Genomic DNA, 23,410 nt, shown 5'->3' on the forward strand with positions numbered 1-23,410 from the left:
ATAACAATTTAGCCTCACTACTTAATTTCCCCCGGAAAACTATAACAAGGCGAGGATTCTGTTCTGTTTGTAGAGCTTAGACACAAGTCCATTTATGTGCTCTTCCTCGCACAGTTCTCTCCCCCTCTCTCTCTCTATCTAAATACCTGTCCACATTTCCCTGTAGTTTCCTGCCTGAAAGGACGCATTTGGCAGGAGCAATTAATGTTTGCATCCATTTTTGGGGTTTCAGGTTTCTGTCTGGCGATGCACATGTTATCTCTTCTACGTATATAAGAGGTGCCTCTTATCTCGAGTGCGAGTGCGTGTATCAGCTCAAAAGCTCCTCTACTGGAGCCTGTGCCTTCACCGATATCAAGGACTATCACAACATGCAGAAAAACATGTTCATTTGCATTTTCCATAATTTAATGTACGAGTGAGCCTTAAAGTGAATCAAAATGTTATGCCATTGCGTGCGTATACATACATCCTTGAATACGCGCTTGACGGTATTATCATTTTGTCCATCATTGCAAGGACTCTGTGTCCGTGGCCCTTGAGCAAACAACGCCAAGTTTATTGTAATGAGTTGCAATTTATGCGTGGTACAGCATTTTGTTGCAACCTCCTGCGACCTCCTCGACCAATCGACCCCCAACCCAGCCAGCATCAGCACAATCGTAGGGCTATAGGATGAGAAAAAGGACTATAATGGTGTGGTATTATGTATGTTTACTGTCTACAGGACAACATACAAATTGTGGGTGGGCAATGCAGACAATTCACAAATCTCCATTTAGAGTGCTCATTTATTTCCATCAACAACTTGCTCACCGACACGTAATACGCGTATGAATGGATTTTAAATGGAGTGTAAATGAAATATTAATAAACAAAAAAAAATTGTAAAATAAAAATTGATGCAATGAAACGTAAACAACACAAATACCTTGATTGTTCTTTATTCAAGGACAACAAAAGGTTTTTTTTTAAATTAATAAATTGAAAACAAGAAAATAAAAAAGAAATCATTTTCGTCGACCATTTAGGCCATTTTGTTTCAATATATATGTAAATAAATATGCATATACACACATTTATGTGTATTTATTACCTTCATGAATAATAATCGATTTACATACTCTGTTTATTGTAGAGTTCATTGAGTTAGTGCCAGGATTACACATACTGAAAAGAAAAAAAAATGCGTATACGCCCTGGTGCATAGCATTAAAAGTTAATTTTAATAATAACTTTGCGGTTGTTTGCGGGCTATAATAAGTGATGGAAAGTCAAAATTCATACAGAATGGGGATTGTGGAACTCATAGTTTAAACCAACCTTAATTTTTCTACCAACTACCAAAATGTTTTCCTATGCAATTTTTAACTTTTATGTTAAATTTTAATAATAACTTGCTAGTTTTATTTTTAACTGTGAAATAATGATGATTACTAATAAATTTGACGGCGTATACTTTGTTTTGGACGTGGATTAGAAGACTTTCCGGGTCGAAGCATTGGTTTTCATACGCTCTACGTGACCCTCCCATCTCAAGCGTTGGATTCTTATACTTCTGGCTAATTCTACGTGACTGGACTATACTGACAGGACAGCTCTATCTTTCTTCTTCTCCACTAACCTTCTCTGCGTATATCACGGAAAGAATTTTTCTCTCGAAACGACTCAAGGAGCTTTCATCCGCTTTTGTCAAAGTCCATTCTGCATTCGTAGCTTAGCCCAGGTAGACAATGTTCTTAACTATTACAAAGTAACGTCGGCCCATGGTGCCGTTTTGACCGAGACGTCACGTCGTCAGTGTTGTAGACCCTTTGTTGAAGATAGCATGAATGGATTTTCCTGCCGGACAGCAGAATTTGGTTCGTCGTCGCTGTTATACAGTCTGCAGAAGTGATTCTCCCACCTTAAAACCCTCAGAAAACTAAACCTGGAAATATATCGAAGAAAATACTCTGATACTAACAAATAATATAGGATATAGGAGTCTTGAGTTTGTTTCTTTAGCCCGAGAGTGGTGAAAGATTGCTAAGCTTTAAAATGCATTTTGAAAGCTTATTCTCGCAATTAAATGATTCAGCTTCTATCTCATACGCGCTTCCTAAGCAACATATTTCAGAGTTAGATTACCCCATTGAGCTGCAAGAGATATATTCTGCTATCTTCATCAAAAGATCTGAAAACTCGCGGTTTTGATGGAATACTGTATAAATTTAATAAAAATGTATGTTCATCTTTAATTTTAGAAATACAGAAGTTATTCACTGAGATTCTTGAAACTGCAACGCTACCATCATCTTCCAGAAAATTGATTATATACCCACTGTTCAAGAAAAGAGATATTAGCTATAGAGGACTTTCATTCCTCGATAAGCTCTATAAGCTATTTACTACAGTTCTCTTCAACAGAATGTCAGCTTGGTTAGAAAAAAAAACAAAGTCATCAATGAATTTCATTCTGCATAAAAAGTCAACTATTCTACTGTGAACCAAGTTTACAAACTTTCATGTATAATTCAACTTCAACTCTGCCAAAAGAAGAAACTCTACTCTTTTTTCAACGATCTTAACCCTCCTTTGGAATGCTCTTATTTATAAGCTATCGACTCTGGGAATATCTTCGAAAGATACTGGCTACTATAAAGTCTCTTTATAAGGATGCTTCTGCAGCTGTTTGGGATGGTTCGCGTTTGTCAGACTTCTTCCCCAATAAGAAAGGTGTTCGTCAAGGATGTCTGCTAAGTTCTCTTCTTTTCGTTCTGATTTTAAATGAATTTCATGCAGAACTTCCAATTGTTTTAGACGAAACAAATTAAAGCCCTCTTATATGCGGACAATATTGTATTGCTGTCAGATAATCCTTCCAATTTGCAAAAGCTAATTGACGTTTTTAAGACTTGCTGCATTCAATGGCATCTTGAAATAAATCTCGATAAGTTGGAAATAGTGATATTTCGCAATGGTGGAGGAAGAGCAGCGTGCAAAAAATGGTTTTACAATAATTCTGAAATAAAGGTGTTTAATCAACACGAATATCTTGACGTAGTGTTTAATAACAATATGTCTTGGAGCAACTAAAAATTCTATCAATGCCGCCTTAAAAGCTATTATGTTGTACTGTGCTGAAGTTTGGGAATACCGCGAATACAACCAAGTGGAAAAATTGCAGCATTTCTTCATCTTCTTGGATAGTGGTAATATCCGCTTTATAACAGTCTATAGGGACTCCGATAATGAACGTGTTCGGGGATAGTTGTGGCTTTTTCTTAATTTGTTAGGTCACCGTGATGCATGAACTTGAACCTGAAAGACCAGATCCTTGTTTGCTACTCCAAGGGCTATTAAAACGGCTATTCCAGGAAGTCAAATTTCCTAATTAAGAATACAATTTAATTTAACATAATTAAACAAGATGTTAGTTGTACAAGAAAATATGATCGATTAAATAATAATAAACTGAAAAATATCGAATTTCAATATTGCTCGATATTAAAATGATAAATATTAATTTTACAAGTGTTTTTATAGTAAAGTATATTGTCGTTGTGGTTTAATGAAAATGCGACAATCAATACAAGTAAATTAATTCTTTATTTTATAATTTAAAGTTTCTTAAACAAAATATTTCGCACAGCCTTTTTAATCTAGACGACAAGTTGGAATGAAAAATGTCTGCTTCTTTTCTTCCTTTCTTATTTTTACTGGATCATGCCATTCATTTAATTTAATAGTTATGCCATCTATGTTTCAGTCTCTACAAGTATATATGTACAAAAAGTTAATTATATATATACTAACACCCCTTCTTGATAAATACTTCTTAAGTAAAGCCTTCATTGTTCTTGATTGTTTAATATTATGTAATGGTTTCGTAAGAATATCTGCAACCATTTCTTCAGTTGGACAATAAATGAATTTAACCTCTTTACATTCTTTAATGTAACATCTATATGTTTCGTTGAAGGATTTATCTTTAATGAATGCAATAGTTTTAAACAATTTTGATTGTCTTCGAATATTGTAATATCTTATAAATCAACTTGTGGGCCTTGAAATAATGTTCTCAGCCAAATAAGTTCTTGAGTTGCTTTTGCTTACGCGACAAGCCCTGCTACAGTTGATGATGCAATAATTCCTTGCTTTTGACTTGCATAACTGATTGTAGCTTCTCCAAATTTAAATAAATATCCGCTTGTGAATTTTCGTCATCTAACGTCTGTAGCCCAATCTGCATTGGCATAACCAACAAGTTTTGAATTTTTATTACATCCAACACAAAGCTGTAGCTATTGAGTTCCTTTCAAGTACCTTAAAATGCGTTTAACTTCTTTCCAATCACGCTGAGTGGGACAGGATACCTTCTTGATAAGTAAAGCAGTGAGCCAACAGTTTCTCGGTAAATATTCAGTATCCAAAGGTATTTTGGATGTCTTCGCATCTGACATATTAAAGGTACCAAGTATTTTCTTTATGTATTTTTCTTGGTGCATATACTTTCCATTTTTCTTTTCAATTTGAATTCCAAGTTACAACTTCAAATTTTCCATGTCAATAATTTAAAAATGTTTTCTTATTTACGTAATTGTCTCTAAAATTAAATTCTGTTCTTTTGAAATAACCAGGATATCCTTGACTTAAACTAGTATATTTATAATTTTGTCACCATTGCTTTTAACATACAAACAACTACCAGCTTTACCCCTTCTGAATCCAAAGTCAATTAGGATCAAATTTATCTTTTGATTCCAACATCTTTCTGATTGTTTAAGGCCATATATACTTCTATTCAAGTATTCAAAATTAAGCTTTTACATTCCGATTTTTTTTAAATATTTACATCAATTTGATGTTATAATTCTAATAGAAACTTTTATTGAAGAACAGAATCAAAATGAATTTCTAAAATATTTCAAAGACTTTAAAGTAATGTTTACACCCGCGATAAGATCAAATTTGCATGGAAGAGCCAGTGGGGGTATTTTATATGGGATTAGAAAATCTTTATGGAATAATCTTATTAGTTTTAAAGTTATTGAATCTAAAATTATTTTTCATATAGTTAGCAACAACTTAAACTATTATATTATTCCGGTTTATTTGAATTGCAATGATTGGCTAAGCGATTTCAATGAACTAGTGGAATTTATGAATAATACTTCCCTTGACAATGTGTTAATCGTCGGTGATTAAAATGCAGGGATTGGTGAATATCAAAATTCTTCCGCTAATATTTTACGAGTTGCACTGGCCGAGAGTAGATGTTCTAAAGATAAAATTTATAACCGCAACGGGCGGAGTTTAACAGAATTTTTTGAAGTTTTCGCTCTATTCGTTTTAAATGGGTCTTCTAATAGTGATGCATGTGGCGAATTCACTTTTGTTAGCGGGCAGGTACAATCCGTGATTGACTTTGCTGCGATTTCAGGGAACTGGCTAAACATTATCGATGACTTTGAAGTTGCACTTGTCAACTATTCGGCTCATTTTACAATTGCTATTAAAATTCAGATAACTGAGCCAAACCAGCTAGCTACACCTTCTAGTTTTAATAACCTGAAGTGGTCGGAGAACAATGCAACACTCTATAGAAGCCTCCTCAACAATCCCGAACAATCCGCAGACTCGTCTAAAGTTGTGTGTGAAAGTATAGAACGGGTTATAAAGACTGCAGCCCCTTTCGCGTTGAAGAGTACACACACTTTTGTAGCTAAAAATGTATGGTTTGATAAGGATTGCAGAAATCTCCGTAAACTTTCGTTTGTTTACTTAAAACTGTTTAGAATGACCAATTCTCAATTTTTCAAAAACATCTATCTTCGCGTTAATAATGATTTTAAAAAAATATGCTCAGTTAAGAAAATCACCTATTTAAAAAACTTGGCTAAGAAATTGGAAAACTGTACAAACTCAAAGATATTTTGGGAGACAGTGCGCGAACTTGGTGGGCGCAATCAGGGTATGAGGCTCTCTTTAGAAGCTAAGACGTTAGCAGCTCATTTTAAAACTCTACTCTCAGTTGATGAAAACCTTCATACCTTTGATTACGCGCTACCTGATACTAGAGTCAACGAGCTGGATTTAGAATTCTCATTGCCCGAATTGGAAGTAACGCTCCAAAAAATGAAAAATAGCAAGGCTCCTGGCCCAGACAGCAATAATGATTTCAAAAACTACCTCGTGTCTTTTTATAACAAGTTGTACAATGATGGATGTGTACCTATCAGTTTCAACGAATCTGTAATTTTTACAATTTTTAAAAAAGGTGATCCTAACGCTGCGGAAAATTATAAAGGTATTTCAATTTTAAATTCAATAAGAAAAACTTTGACTGCAATCCTATATGAAAGGCTCACAAAATAGATTGAGGATAACAGTCTTTTGAGCATCTTTCAAGCCGGTTTACCCCCAGGTTTTTCAACCATGGATCATTTCAAGCATTGTTCAACAATTTATAGATAGAAAAAAGAAACTATACACTTGCTTTGTTGATTTTAAAGCTGCATTTTATAAAGTCAATAGACAAGCTTTAATTTACAAACTCTCTTGTATTGGTTTGTCACGAAAGTTTCTCCAAGTGTATGCAAGTTTTATTTCGTCAAAAAATGCAAGGGTATGGGACGGTATGAAATTTTCAAATCGATTTGAAATAACTGCAGGTGTTCTTCAAGGTTGTATCCTCAGCCCATTATTATTTGCCCTGTTCATAGATGATGTCAGCGATCTTTTTCCGGGTGGAGTTAATTTTGCTAACATTCTAATCAAAGTCCTGTTGTACGCGGACGATCTAGTTATGCTTGCTGATAATCCTCTCACGCTACAAATGCAAATAAACCGCCTAAGTTCATTTTGCGAGTCTTGAGGCTTGCAAATTAATACCCAAAAAACTAATATTGTTGTATTTGAAAAGAGACAATCAAGAAGGCGAGCGGAGGAAAAATGGTCTCTAAATAATACACATATTGAGGTTGTAAAGGAGTTTAAATATTTGGGTGTCCTCTTGACCTACAATTTAAGCTATCTAAAGCACTCTAAAGAAAAAATTAACGAAGCTAAATTGGCACTTAACATAATGTGGCCAAAGTTTTCAACGCGACAGTAAATGCATGCATGACACATGGCGTTCAAGTCTTCGGATACACACACTTCGAAGATTTTGAAACTGTAAAAAGGAACTTTTTTAAGAGGATATTTCGTTTGCCTAACTCAACACCCAAATACGCCATATATGTAGAGTCAGGAATAGTCCCTATATATATTAAAAATTTGAAGGTAAGTGCGAACTTCATTACTAGAGTGATGAAAAGAAGTGAAACTTGTCTTCACAAAGTCATTTTAAGAAAATTACTTCGAGTGAATGCTTCCCCGTTTAAAGACTGGAACGAACTAGCTTACTCTTACGAAACAAGTTAAAACTTACCAGAAACTAATGTGACCGATTGGCAGGCTCAGTTTGATGATGTGATTGCTAAGGTGGATCACAAAATGTTTCTGGATAATCTTTCTAGAGCATCTTCATCTACTTCAGGCCATTTAATAGTCATTTAAATCACCAACTGCCCTCGGAAGTCTCTTACTTTAGTAATGAATTTTCAGCCTCGGTTATAAGTATTATTAGCAAGAGTTGAAATTTTAAATTTAAACTTTGTACCTCATCGACCAGACTAGCCCCAGCTATGTGATCTATGTAACGGAAGAGTGAATGAAGATATTTAATATTTCGTTGCTGCTTGTCCTATTCTATAAGAAATTCGTAGGTTGCATTTTCGGGAAAGTTTTATATCCTTGGAAAAACTTTTTGAAATTTTAAATGGAGCAATGGGATGGCGCAGCCTCTTTAAATATTGACAACATGCTCTTTCTTACCGTAACAGTTTTACATATTAAACATAGTCGATTACCCGCTTATTGCAGTTTAAACCAAATTGTATAGCTTATAATTTATTGCTTTGTTGTTGATCATACAAAATTTGATATTATTTCTTTTGTGTTTCAATTCACGTTAAAATTGATAATATTTTAAAAATAGCTAATCATAACTGAATTGTGTATTATTTTATATTTCAAATCACGGTAAAATTGATAAAAATGTTTATAAACAGTTAAAAAAATCAATTAAATTGTGTAATATTTTGTGTTTCAAATCACGTTAAAATTGATATCATTGTTTTATATAAATATATTTCTTCATTTTTTTTGCTACTTATTTATTTTTTATTTTTTATATTTTAAAATTTTTGCTTTTTGCTTTTTTATTATTTTTTTTATTTTTAAATCATATATGAAATGTCATCTCAGGCAGACGGCAGTATTGCCATGTCCTTATTCCTAAGTATACAAATTTGTAAACTTTGTGATAAAAAAAATAAAGAATTTATTTATCTATCTATCTATCTACTTCTATTCATTCATTGATGCAATAGCTTAAGGCTTCACCACACCTGGTCGTAGTTCTGACCATATTTCTGCGAGAAACCTTTCGCCACAAGTCTTGCCTTATACCTTTTTGATTCATCAGCAAATGTTTTGATCTTGTATATCCATTGGCAGCTTATAGCCTTTCTACCTTTCGGTAATTCCCACAACTCCCAAGCATTGTTTTCTTGCATATCCTGCAATTATTCTTCCATGGCACATACCCATTGCGCACTGTCAGAACTTTCCAATGCTTCCTTAAAACTTGTGGGTGCATCCGGGTAAGCTGTTTTATAGCCGTATCTTTTAGGAGATACGCCTTTGTTGATTCTTGTTGATTTTCTAACATTATCTTCAGATTCAATGCCATCTTCTTCAGAATAGTAATTACTTCTGATAACTGTTCTTCAAAATCAACATTGTTTTTATCTTCAACAATGTCTTCATTTTCAATCGTATTAGTTGTTAAGTTTTCGTTTCCTTGGTTCTTGCTGGTAAAAAGATAAATTTCAAAAGTAGAATTATCTTCATATTTTGTCACATCAGGTAATTTGTGGAAGCCGGTATTCATTTCTTCATTAAATTTGACATCTCTGGACTTGGATTATCTTGGCTGTTTCTGTATCCAACGCTCTATAGTCCTTTGATTCATTACAGAATCCTACAAGTACACATTTATAAGATATATCAATGATTTATAATTTATAAGATATATCGTCCAACTTATGTTGAAGTTTCGTTATAATATAATGATATGCCTCGCATCCAAATGTTCTTATATGAGCCATAGCTTGTTATCTTTGAAAACAAAATTTCATAGGGATTTTTCAGAGTAGCTTTCGATTGTAATCTATTTTGTAAATAATTATCAGTATTTAAAGCTTCTGCCCAAAATGTTGTGTTCAGTCCAGAATGTATAAGCATGCAACGTGTCATTTCCATTAGACTCCGGTTCTTTCGCTCAGCTACACCATTCTGCTGTGGAGTATAAGGGGTTGTTAACTGCTGCTTAATACGAGTACCTTTCTGTCAGTTCTTAGTATTTTCATTTGTCTTTCAAAATAGTTTTAAGTTTGTTGTATAAACTCTACTTTTTTCTCTGCAGCTTGACTCTTTTCTTAAAAAAAAAAAACAGGGGTGGAATCGGCTAAGGTGATTGTTGACTATCAGTTTTTTGATAGTCAAATTGACTATCATTTTCATTCCGTCTGTGTAAGATGATTCAACTCAATTCATTTCGATTGAACAATTTCAGATTCAAATTGTCAAAATTCCTTGTTAAATAAAAAATTCAAATTTGAATTTGATTTTTTTCGAATGTCGTAAGTTTTTTAGGTCACAGGAATGTGTTTTTTAAAAGAAACACAGTGAACTTAGAAAATTTTCCAGTCGTTTGTGTAAGCGTCTGGTAGCTCTATTCGGAATAAACAAATTTGTTTGAAAACAACTATCACTATGTAGATGAAATTCGATCATTTTGATTGTCATTTATCAACAATCACCTTAGCCGATTCCACCCCAGTACAATACCTACTGTTGTTTTCAATCATTGTTAAGAAATATTTGTTCCCACTTGGAGTTCTTTTTCTCATAAGTCCACATAGATCTGCATGAACAAGGTCCAAGACCTTATCCGATCTGCTTGTTTCTTTGCTTTTTGAAACTCTGGTCTTATCAATTTACCTCTCAAACAAAAATCACAATGCTCAAGACAAAAGCATTTAATGAGTTTCTACCCCAGTAATGAAATTCTTTTGTATCGGTTCTTTTATGAACCTTAAATCTCGATGACCAAATCGAAGATGAAAAGTAGGAACACATTCCTTTTCAATGTGTGTTACCCTCTTTCAACAGAAATCTTTGTTTAACCTATAAAGGTTTCTATATAAACTAGCCGTTGTATAATATTTACCATGATGTGATAGTTCACAAATCTCATCTTTAAATAGAACTTGCCAAACACTTTCTACAAGTATTTTAACTGAAAGCAAATTTTCATCTAGCTCAGGAACATAAAGAACATTCTTGACAGGAATTGCCTTATTCTGACAAAGCAATATACCACTCCGCGAACCATTAGTTTCGATTTTGTTCCGATTTGCTAAATAAATGTAATCTCTAGTCTTTCTGTTTAAATTTCTAAAAAAATCATCATCATTGCCCATATGACAGGCAGAGGCTGAATCAATATACCAAACCAGAATCAGTTTTTATTGCACTCACCAATACCAGACACCGCAGTTTCAACGGTCTTTTTGGCTTTGAAGTTGGGTTTTCTTTGTTCTTGCATCTTATTTGGGCAGTTCTTTTTAAAAGAATAGCATTTAAACTTGAAGTTTTGAGGCTTTAATACAGCATCTTCCAATGGTCCTTTTGATGATTCGTCATTTTTATGCTTATATTCTTAAATCTGCTTTTCTTTGACTAATTTGAATTTAACTCTTCGTCTTTTCTGACTTCAACGCAACCACAATATGATCTGATAATTGCTCGCCTAAGCCAATTAGACGATCCACAATCTCCAGCATTTCACAAATGTGATCTTCCATTTTTTGTCCGTTCTTAAGCTGAATATGACACAATTTCATTAACAACGTTACCTTTTTTTAAAGTGTTGACTTCTCGCGTGCTTTCCTCCGAGCATCCCATCATTCTTTAGAAGTATTGAATTTCCAAATATGCATCACTTGAGAATCATCCACTGCGAGCCCGGCTTTCCCGTCTTTCAAGGTCCAAGGTGAGATTCCACATAACCGCTCCTTACATTCTTGAGTTCCGAATATGTCGTAGAAGTCCTATAAGGTGTTATCAGAGAAGTTCAACCTTTCTACGCTACCGTTGAGTCCGTCTCGAGAATTTCTTAGCTACCATCTGGATAAAAAGATAGGTTTCCTTTGTGTAAATACCTTTCCACACCCACGTTTGTTACCCTCAACAAATTTCGACATGTAGGAACCCAATTTCCAGTTGAGTTACTAGGCACCCGTCTGTGGTGACACCATTTTATGCTTTCGAAAGTCAAGAATACTAACAATTTTAAAAGCATTCAAAACTCGTTTTACTATCAATCAATCAATTTTATTTTTGAAACCACAGTCATTTTTTAATAAAGCTCAAAAAACGTAATGTAAAAACTTTCAAACTAAATACGGTATGAAAAATGATGACTATACTTTAACAAGTATCACAACTCAAAACCGTTTTACTACCATCTGCATAGAAAACAAACAAAAGCCAACTAAAAGTCAAAACAACTTTATATTTCTTCCATTAAAAGTAATCTTCTTTATTATCCCTTTTGTTGTTGCAGAAATTAACGACGATACCCACACCCTACCCACCTACATATAAAGTCCTTGTTCAAGCTGTTCGCCCAAGCTTTATGCTTATACCATAAACGCATAGATACCGAAGTACTTGTGAACAATTTTCACAACAGGAAATCATAATTTTCACTTAATTACATTCATACCGCGTCTAGCATAAATACTCCATCAAACTTTTCCCGTCTTCGCACAAAAGTTTGTATCCTTCTCCTTGTATATCATCCACCGTTTTGACCGTCGTTGTATTGCCGATTAAGTTGCTTCATTCCATATAACCGTCAAAATGCCAATAGTCACGGAAGAATATTGCTGCGACACTCCAAGGATTAAATCCACAAAACATGAAATCATACTCACATAGTTTTATAGCCATCATACTCGAAACTATTCAATGCAAAAAGACAGACTTCTATGAAATAGAAGTTAATGTATAGTGGAGGAAGAGGGTCTGAAGAACCCCATTTGGAAAATTAGCAATTCATCCCTATAAGAATCTCAAGTATAGGATTGCACATCGACGAACAACGACGACTGTCAGTCCTTGGTTGTATATACCCTTAAAAAACTAGACTCCCTCATGCCATTTCGATTGGACTTTTATTCATACTTGTGTCGCCTTATTGCACGGTCTTGAATTGTACATACGTTAAGCTGTATAAGATATGTATAGTGAAGTCGTCCTTTCTATGGATGACGATGGTGTAAGAAAACATCAGCAATTCATTCTTCCTTGACTACATTCTATAGCCTCTTTTATCACCTGATAGCATTCATGTGCGGTGTGAAGGCTAAACTTACCGCCACGTCTTACCCTCTCCTGCTTTCAAATCCGATCTTTCTCCCGCTCCTGCTCCCGTTCACAGTCCTATATCCTAGTCCCTATATCCTTCCTGTTGCTGATGTTGTTGCTGATGGTGATAGTAATAGTGATGGTGGTATGATGGTATAGTTCTTATGTTTGCGCGGTCGTCAATTCGAAAATGGGAAGAAGCTAGCAGACAACTTTTAAAGTGGAAAACTTAGAAAATATAATTTTTCTTTTTTTCTATACTTCTTCAGTTCACCCCTCTTCATCTTCGAAACCGTATAGTCCTTCGCACGACAAACTTTTTATATCAGGATTTTTTTATAGTCAATCATCATCCTTATACCACCTACGACGGAAAGAAGAATGGGAATCTAAGCTAAGTGAAGAAGGGATTGGATGAGAGGGTATGGAAGGGGATGGGATGCGGAATAAAAAGTGTATGTATCTCAAAGCAACTACTTGTGGATATGCCATTTTATAAATTACACCAAATTGAAGGTATTCTTTATTTGTTAGAAGTCCTCGTTTATGTTAGGAAGAGGGGGGATTCCGTCCCTGTCTCTGGTCTCCAACTCCATCTTTATCCCGTCGTTCGTCGTCTTAGTTCGTCGGTATCAAGGCAGGTAGAGCAGAACGTAAAACTTTTGCAATTTAGCGTCTTTTTGTGTGCAGTTTTTCGTGTAATACATTTCGTTATGTTATGCTCTTATTTTTTTATTTTATTTTTGCTAAACAATTTTGATAAAAACCCCCTCAACACTTTTGGATAAATATCGCGTTTATTTTGGTAAAGTGGCTTTTAAGATGCTTTCCCATCAAACCAACCAACCAACTCCTATCCCCCCCAAAAAAAACGGAGAAGAAATTCTAATTTGTCCCTCGTGATGCGTTGTTTTGTGTTGTTTTTTGATGTTTTTTTTTTTTTTAAACCAGGGTAGTCAAGTAGGTGGAACACCTGAAGGAGCTTAAAGTTGGGTTGTTGTTGTTGTTTGTATAAGTACTTAAAACCCGACACATCAGAGTTTTGAAGTAGATCTCCGCAGGAGTTGCAGGTTAATTTCTTTTATCGCAACGTTAATCGGGTGCATTAAAAAGTTTTGTGTTTTAAGTTGAATATTTTTTGTCCTTGATATGACAACTTGCTTTTCTAAGCTGTTTTATTAATTTAGCGAGAAAGTTTGGTTTTCATAGTGAATTGCAAAATGAATTAACAAATATATGTTACGAAATTATTACTTTGAAGCTTTTAGATATTTTTTTTAAGAAGGCGGTGATAGAAAAAACAAAACACCTTCCGGAGTTACAAAATAAGCACTTTAAGGCTTATCATTTAGTACTTGATAAATAATAATATTTAAAACTACAATTAAAATATATTACTTGTCGGATGCTTTTAAACACTTAGCATTCACTTAGGTTTCGGCCAGTATTAAATTCCAACAAAAAGCACTTTCCGTACTTAAGCAAAAGTTCACTAATATTTTTAACAATCGCACTCAAAGCCTTAAACTCCCCTCGCTGTATCATTAAGTCGATATTAAGAGAGATTAAAACATGTTTTCTTAGGTAGGTACATAACTTAGCAACTTGACTAAGGTCGCTTCGATTTTATTGGAAATTGCAATTGTTTTTAAAAATATTATCAAAATTCAAGAAAGTCTCTAATAGATAATTGCACAGTAAATAATGAAGGCAGTCTAGCAGTCTAGTCTTAGCGACGTAGAACAATAATTTCGCCTACCTGACCTCGACGAACTGAAGATAGCTATATAAAACCTAAAGTACAACAAAGCTGTTAGAGCTGACGGCATCGCTGGCTAGTTGTTCAAACAGCAGTCGATGACTTAGTAAGGAATATGCACCAACCCATCTGCAAAATATGGTCGGAGTCGCGTATAAGTTCCTTTCTGCCGATCGTCAAAATTCTGATAGGTTTATATCGGTGTGGCTTAAGACTAGAAAAGTCCAACATTGGCCAAATATTTACATTGCGGCAGATCTGGAAAAAAAAACAGGAACTTGAAATTTACGGCCATCTTTTTATCAATTTCAAGGCCGGGTATGACAGCATCTATATGGAAAAGCTTTACAGAGCAATGACTAGATTGGAATCCTTATCAAACTTGTCTGTTTGTGAAGAATGACGAGACGAATGCACGCTTATTTTTCAAAGTTGGAAAAGATCTCACTACTTCTTCAACACCGTTCTAGAAAGAATTGTGCAAAACTCAATCGTCAACACTAGAGATGCACAATCTTTTAAGTGTTTGTCAAATTACTCGGATACATTAATGATATTGACATAATCGTACGATCAAAACGTGATGATGATGTCAATGAGATCAAGGCCAAGTCGAAAAGGACATTTAACGACGATGTCTTAGACAAAACGTCACTATGGACATCTATAACTTTTAGGTAATAAAGGAGTTTGTCGATCTAAAGGCACCGCTAATAATTCAGACAATGACACCAGCGCTGAAATCAAATGCAAAAATAACTTAACATATCGCTGCTTCTTTGGACTTAGAAGATAATTGAGTAGTCCAACCCAGCAGTCGGAGAGTTTTGTTTTTATTTGTGAAAATAAAATGAATTCTAACCAATTCAAATTGATTTTAACGTAACACTAGCTCGTCTCGAAGAAGAGTTTCAACTGAAGTTCTGGGGATGGGTGGAATGGGCTCACGACATGGACCAACAAGAACTAGAAGCTCGCTTGGCTGCAGCTATCCTCTTTGTTTACTTCAACCGGTCCGAACAATTCACTAAGGAGAAGCTAATTGTCTAGAAAATATATCATAGAATCAACAACAAACAAAACTGTTACAATAAAAATTAATTTTATTTAAAATATTTTCTTCTTCTTTCAAAACAAATTGAATCCAAAATACTGAGCTTATGACCATTGCTTGTGCTGCCCTAATGTCCCGTCAGGATCGCCATATGTTGTGGCCGTCCGATCAACTTATAGGCGGGGTTGAGAAGAGCCGGAGCAGAAAAGATCAATTGCTAGTTCCATATTCGTAAAAAAATCACATTCATCCAGAGCGATCAATGAAGCTTTTACGATGGGCTGCAATTTCTCCATGACCATCTCTTTGGTTTCTTCTTTTGAGGACTCGCCTGGCTTGTCCAAAAAACTGAGTATCTTCTTGATGTTAGCATCGGTGTCTATCAAGGGGCGATAGCCCACTGTTGTGGTTTTATTTACTGGAACAACGATTCCCACATTGTTTTGGCGCAAATTGTCCTAGCCCGCTTCCACGTAGCCTCCATCAGAGATTTTCTTTCATATTTATTCTCCTCCACAAATGAACTAATCGCCTTTCTCATATTTTCCAAACCCTTGTTAAGCAAAAGTGTCGAACATATTTGTGGCGACGAGTTCGAAGACGTACCCCTTGGGAATGTTATTACGAACTATGATCAAGTCTTCCTCATTCTTGGGGTCGTAACGCCAATAGCCATAGTAAATTCCGGTTCCTCGCTTAACAAAGAGCTTTTGAAACTCTGGAGGATTAAAAAAAAAAAACCCAGTGCCGCAAATTGTCACCGGGCTTTTATTCTCGACGTTTTTTTTTTGTTGCCACGCAGCTCCCCCGAAGTTTCCTTATTTCCTCTTCCATATTTTGTAAATATAAAAAGCAAACATTCTTATTTTGTAAGGAAATTGTATAAATAAAATTACTTAGAACAACCAAATTTATTTCAAAATGAAATATTTGTTTTGACAGCAGGCATCAGCTGTTTTGTTAACATTAATTTGAGAGCTCAATGTTTCGAAAGGTTTGTTTGTTTAGTTCAACTTTGAATTGCTACTAGTTTTCGAGGGGTTTATAAACTTAAGGTTTACCAAAAGTTTATGCGAAAACTTGAGTTTTCGATGGCTATGTTAAAACTAAAAATATCTCTTAGCAATAAACTGCATGATAATTTTGCAAATTTAAAATCTTCTTTTTATAGATAAAATTATCATCATTGAAGTTACTTAATTTCTTAAATTTCCCATTAGTTTTGAGTTCTTATTTGACTTCATATGAAGTTTTGAGCAAACCTAGATTTAAGATCTATCCCCTCTCCTCTGGAACCTAGTGGTGAATGAATCCTTACTAGTCTGTGTGTGGAGGGTTTCAGAGGGATTGCCTATGCGGATGACATTGCTATAGTGGTTTCAAGAAAGCATCTTAACACCTTAAAAGAAATCATACAAAATGCCTTAGACAGACTAATACTTTTGGCTGATCGGTGTGAACTGGGTGTTTAGCCACACAAAACCAAATTAGTCCTCTTTTCGAAGAAATATTAAATTCTATTTTTTAAACCTCCCTATATATTAAGTGAAGTGGTACCCGTGGCATGATGGTTAGTGCGCTGGACTGTCATGCTAGAGGTCTTGGGTTCGATCCCTGCCTATGCCATCTAAATTCTTTTCACGGGTACTGCCTCTTGCGAGGAATTGACAAATTCTCCAAGAGTAACTATTGTCATGAAAAAGTGCTTTCTCAAAAATTCGGAGTCGGCATATAAACTGTAGGTCCCCTCCATTCCTGACAACATTACTCGCACACAGGAATGGTTGAGAGTTGTAAGTCACTAGGCCTTGGTTCTCAACGGACTGTCGCGCCACCCAATTTATTTTTTATTTTATTTATTTATATATTAAAGAAATCCAATTAAAATTCTCAGACGAGGCTAAGTCCTTGGGTCTTATTTTAGACAAAAAACTAAATTGGAAACGCAATGTACAGGACAGCGTGAAAAAAGCTACGTTAGTTCCCTCTTTTTGCAAAAAAGCTATTGGTAGTAAATATATGGTGCTTACAACTCAGAATCACGCATTGGCGATACAAATATATAATATACGCTGTGGCAGTATAGTGGACCTCTTTAGAGAAAGCTATATACCGCGACAAATTAAATAAAGCCCAACGTTCAGCTTGTCTATGTATAAGCGGATGCCTTCGCACTACCCCATCTGCAGCACTGTACGCCTTACTCTACCTAACACCTCTTGACATATTTAGCAAACAATTAGCTGCAAGCTCTGCTATTCGCCTCAAAGCTTCGTCACAGAGGATTAACAACAACATTGGCCAATCCGTAATTCTTAAGTATTTAGAATCAATTCCAAAGCACACAGACTATACCGTCCCCCAACTGCACTTCGACAGAAATTTCCAGATTTCTATACCTTCCAGATCTTTCTGGGAGGATAGGGCATTTCTGGAAGACGAGTTTTTTTTTTTTTTTTTGTATTCACAAGCACTCAAGGGGTTATTAGTACCCTTTATATGTTTATATTTAAACACAGTGCGAGCGTTAGGAAAATAGGGAAGGATTTAAGAGGAGATACCGGTGCACATTGGTCTTAAAGTTCTGAACATCAAAATGGGAGGGAAAAACAGAGTTGGCCAAAGCATTCCACATTCTCGATGTGCGATTTAAGAAAGAATCTCTGTACTTAACAGTACGCCCGAAATTGAGCTCAAGGGTAAACTGATGAGCATTCCTAGAAGTGCGAGTATTACGGCTGAATTGTTTAAGGGGTGGAACGCAACTGGCTAATTCGACAGAACATTGTTTGTAAAAATATCTATAAAATAACGAAAGGCATGAAACATTGCGACGGTGTTCTAGCGATGTAAATGTTTCTATTATAGTTCTGTCGCCTATCATTTTTAAAGCCCTTTTTTGAATTCTATCCAAGAGATTTAAATTTGTTTTGGGGGCACCTGCCCAGATATGCGAATTATATTCAAGCTTTGGACGGATAAAAGCTTTGTAGATTATAGCCAGATCAGAAGGGGTCAAAAATTCCTTGCATCTTCGGAGCAATCCTAAGCATCTGGCAGCATTTTTGGCGATATCGAATATGTGATCATTCCATAAGAGGTGATCTGTGAAATTCATACCAAGTACTGAAAGTTGATTAGTTTCCTGGATGCAAGTGCCGCTCATGGATAGCGGCATCGGGGGTGGGTTACGCTTTAACGACAGGAGACAGCATTGAGTTTTGGAAGCATTAAATTCTACACGGTTTTTGATTCCCCATTGGACAATGCTGTCAAGATCAGAATTTAATGAGCTTATCATACGCTGCCGTTGAAATTCCACATTCGAAGGACAAGGATGTGAATCTAGAAACGAATATGAAAAGCTGAGGGTACTGTCGTCGGCGAAACAGTTTAATGGATTAGAAGTGACAGACAAGAGATCGTTTATGAATATAAGGAAGAGAGTCGGAGACAAAACGGAGCCCTGGGGTACACCAGCATTTATTTTATGAATTTCAGACATGAAACCATCCAATACAACTTGTATTGAACGGTTAGAAAGGTAATTTCTAATTCAACGAAGAAGAGATTCATCAATACCAAAAGCACGCATTTTCGATAAGAGAGCTTGGTGCCAAACTCTATCAAATGCTTTTGAAATATCAAGTGCAATAATCTTACTTTCTCCAAAACGATGTAAAGATTTGTTCCACTGTTCGGTGAGATGAACCATGAGATCACCAGTGGACCTATTGCTACGAAAGCCATACTGACGGTCATTAAGAAGCTTCCGTTCTTCAAGATATTTCTTAAGCTGAAAATTAATCAGCGTTTCCATGACCTTAGAAAGAAGGGACGTAAGTGCAATTGGACGATAGTTTGAGAGAGAGGAGGATTCGCCTTTTTTAGGGACAGGTTGGACAAATGCAGTTTTCCATCCACTCGGGAAGAAACCTGTAGAATAGGACAGATGGAAAAGCTTACGCAGTGGTTTTGCCAGCGTTGAAGAACACCTCTTCAGAACAATAGGGGGAATACTATCCGGGCCAGCGGATTTGTGTATGTCAAGGTCTTTCAGTACTTTTTCGACGACACGAGTGCGAAAGAAGATTCGTCCCATAGAATCATTTACGGTCTCAAGAACAGGAGGACTCATGACACTATCCGGTAGCGTCGAATTAACAGCAAAATGTGCTGCAAGCAAATTGGCTTTATCAATCGAGCTTACATAGGGAGTGTCATTGTGGACGAGCGTTGGAACCGAGGATGACGTGGTGTTTCGTACGTTTTTTACAAATGACCAGAAATTTTTACTACCTTTGGGACATTGTAGTATTTTTTGCCTTAATTTCTGATCATGCAAAAATTTGGTTCGTCGAATATGTCCATTACAGGTCTTTCTAGCTTGTTTAAACTTATTCCGGTTTTCCTCAGTCGGGTTGGCCTTATAACAACAGAAACTTACATCTCTGAACCTAATAACCTCTTTACAGCTCGAATCAAACCATGAGTTCTCCTTGGGTTTGATAGATTTTACCCTGTTCGGGATAAAATTTCTCATTCCACAAAGAATTAAATTTGTAACCATATCAGCGCTGGAATCCACGTCACTATCGAGGAAGCATAGTGACCAGTTAAAGTTCCTGAAGAATTCATTGAGACCGTCCCAGTTGGCTTTCTCATATTGCCAAACGGTTCTCATAGGAGTTTTTTCTTTAACTGGGTTTTTTCGACATGAGAATTTTGCAGATATGATACAATGGTCTGATGTGCCTAGAGGCGGTAATACACTAATTGTGTATTTATTAGGGTCAGAGGTAAGAAACAAGTCTAGGGTGTTGGCGGATTGACCTGCAACGTCAGGGATTCGAGTTGGCTCATCTACAAGCTGGGTTAATTGATTTAACTCAGCAAAGATCTCAACATACCTTCCTTCCGGTGTTGACTGACCAGAATAACGAAGCCAAGAAGAATTGTGTACATTGAAATCGCCCGCAATGACAATTTCAGTGTGAGGATAATGGGCAACAATTATTTGAATGGAGTCAGACAGAGCGTCAAATTCGTTAAAAGTTGAATTTCTGTCCAGATTTGGACTTCGATATAAAAAACATGTGTGGATGATGTGTTTATTTACCGTGAATTTTAACCACATGAAGTTAAAGTTTGTGTTAGAGCACAAACCATATTGTGGCTGGAGTTGGTATGCAACATCATTTCTTATATATACGGCTAGTCCATGATGAGGAAAAAATAATGGCACTAAGTTATACCCATTTAGATTGAATTCCGAATGATCGGAATCTTCACCTATTTGAGTTTCACTCAATGCCAAAACAGCTGGCCTGTTTGACGCAATGTGGACATATGTGGCATAGGAATTTTTTCTTAAAGTCCACCCTGAATTCACTCAACATTTTAATGTATAAAAACTTGTAAAACAACAAATTCGGACAATTACCTATAGTAAATGTAATAACTAGAATCCAATTTGAACTTTTCAATAACAGACTTTCACTAGTGTTATGCCTTAGTGAAAATCTGCATATCGATCCGCCCCTGGTTAACTAGATATCACATGTACTAATCTATCCGAAGACACATCAACTCAATCCATATATACACTGCATAGCAATAAAAAGAACCGTACGCAATGTCTACATCGATTGAGATAATATGACTGTGAGGGATGGAGGGAAGGGAGAGAAGGGATTACCCATTGCACTGTGTTATTGTTTTATCATTATAACTTTTGCCATTTCGCTAATTGCTTATGAATTTTTGTTGTAACTCTAGTTTTAGGTTTTGATTTTTTTGTTGTTTGGCTTTGGACACTGCACTTGAAATAATTTGTTGACACAGCGCGGGATTTATATATTATTTGACTTTAATTAACAGTTGAAGAAAACACATAAGGGGTGAACTGTTAATTGTTTTTTTTTTGTATTTTTATATTGATTATATATCTGGTCTACACTAGATTAATTGCGAAGAAGGTGCTTGCAGCGCATATAAGCTCGATACTAGTAAACTGGCCTTATTGTGTCCTATTCCACCACGGACAGCCACTTTAACATAAACTAACGAAGCCTAGATTTTAATACCTTCATAAGTTTGAAAAATTTGTTCAGAAGTTAATTTGAACTGATTATTTTAAGTCCAAACTTTAGTTTTAAGTAAGTTTTAAAATTACCCGTTTTCAACCATAATTTTATATATATTTAAATATATTTAAAAAAAGCTTGATATAACAAAATTGTTAAGACAACAGATTCATCAAAAAAACACAACTTGCTTTCAAATCGTTTTACCTTTCTCTGTTGATAACTGTTTAAGCATAAATGATTTAGCGTTTCTTTCAGATTTTTGTAAGACAGGTGGAATCTATCAACTTGCGATTTTTTTTTAGAATATTATATTAAATAATATAAATACTACAGCTGAATATTGACGATAGGGATTAAAGATTTGAAAAATCATCACGGATTTGACTATAAAAAGCTACTTTATTAATTTAGATAGCCTCAAAAGGCCTTATATATGTGTTTTTTCGAATTTTAAAGAATAATATCTCAAAACCATGACGTGATACATTAGTTTTGGAATCAGATTTGAATTAAGGCATTAAAATCCCATTTAAAAAATGCACTTTTATGTTAAGTAAGAAAACCTTGCCGACCAGTGTCAGCAATACTTTTACAAAGATTGATTGTTTAGTAAGGTTTATGGAATGGTTCCATCATCGTAACTGGTCTCAGAATGTTTTGTTATATTTTTTTATATTGATTTCTCCGAGTTGTAAGGAAATTTAACACCAGTTTTATTTTTATTTTGAAGTGTTCGGTATTTTCTAAATTTTCAACAGAACTCAAAACAAAAATAATTGACAGTTTTCTTAATCAACGAATCAAGCTTATACCTGCCACTGCCAAGTTAACTTGTGATTTAGATACAAAATCTACAGAATAGGTACGTTCTTTTACTTTTTGCGCAGAAACTCATTAATTGTCAAATTCTGAAAAAAGGGAATGAAAAAAAAAACAGTAGTCCACACAAAATCTGAATATTTTCATATGTCTAATGTGTGACAACTACATCACGATTATTGTCTTTCATGCTTTGACATTCTTCATAACGAACTCTTTTTTGTTTTCTAATCTTGACAATCAATTTGATCTTTTTCAAATCAGTTGGACGTTTTCAACTTTCGAACTATACCTTATGAAATGAATATATATAAACTTGCCATGCACCTGAAAAAAAGCATTTGTTTATTTTAATTCTGTTTTCGTTACAGGGTGACCAATGCAATTTAATCTACACTCAATATACGCCTGAGATTTGTAAATTCCTGGGCTTAAAGATACCAAGAAGCACAACAACACCTTCTCCCGTTGTTGGTGCTCCAATAACAACTACAACAACAACAACTACTGTTGTTCCCGCCACATCAATAACAACTACAAGTAGTACAGCTTCGGAAGAGCCAAGTTCAGGATCTTTTGCAAGTAAGTCAACTTTACCTCCAAAACCTCTTAGTTTGTTTAAATCTTATTATACTATTTTTTCTTCAGCTAAACTTGTCATTGTCATCAGTGTCTTGAGTATAGTTTTTGGAATTGGAATTCTATTGAGAACACCACAGCGAAGAGAAAAACTTATAAGATTATTCCGAAAAAGTTCATCAGCTGTGAGATATTCAAGAGTAAGTAACCAACAAAATTCTTCTTTTTAAACTTCCCAACAACTTCATTGTTAACTTTATTCTTTTTTTTGTATTTTCAGGTTGAATCAAATGAAGAAGCTAATTTATTATTAAATCAAAATGGTCAATTTACTGATAGTGACGATGATATGTTACTCTAGTGCAAGTGACTTAACTATTATTTTCTTAGCTTAAGTTATATAATATGAAGATCTTTGTTATACATACATAATGTAGTTAAATTGCAACTAACTTAATGATGATGTACTGAGGAATTGAAACCAAAGACAAGGTGGTTAAATTATTTAAACAAAAACAAAATACAAACAACAAAATTAAAATAAATTCCTATATTAATATGAATCTATATAAAAAGTATCCA

At 35.0% G+C, this 23,410-nt stretch overlaps 1 protein-coding gene across 1 annotated transcript in view; it reads left to right on the top strand.

The window, feature by feature from the left end:
* LOC129938337 (cation-independent mannose-6-phosphate receptor) overlaps window positions 1-23,410 on the top strand; it is a 132,082-nt gene extending 108,672 nt beyond the window's left edge. Inside the window, exons 15-17 of the mRNA XM_056045817.1 lie at window positions 22,621-22,831; window positions 22,898-23,028; window positions 23,109-23,410. Coding sequence (XP_055901792.1) covers window positions 22,621-22,831; window positions 22,898-23,028; window positions 23,109-23,189 — 423 coding nt within the window. The 3' untranslated portion in view covers window positions 23,190-23,410. The remainder of the gene's footprint in view (window positions 1-22,620; window positions 22,832-22,897; window positions 23,029-23,108) is intronic.

Source organism: Eupeodes corollae, chromosome 1 (assembly GCF_945859685.1).
Source record: "Eupeodes corollae chromosome 1, idEupCoro1.1, whole genome shotgun sequence".
NCBI classification, from domain to species: Eukaryota; Metazoa; Arthropoda; class Insecta; order Diptera; family Syrphidae; genus Eupeodes; species Eupeodes corollae.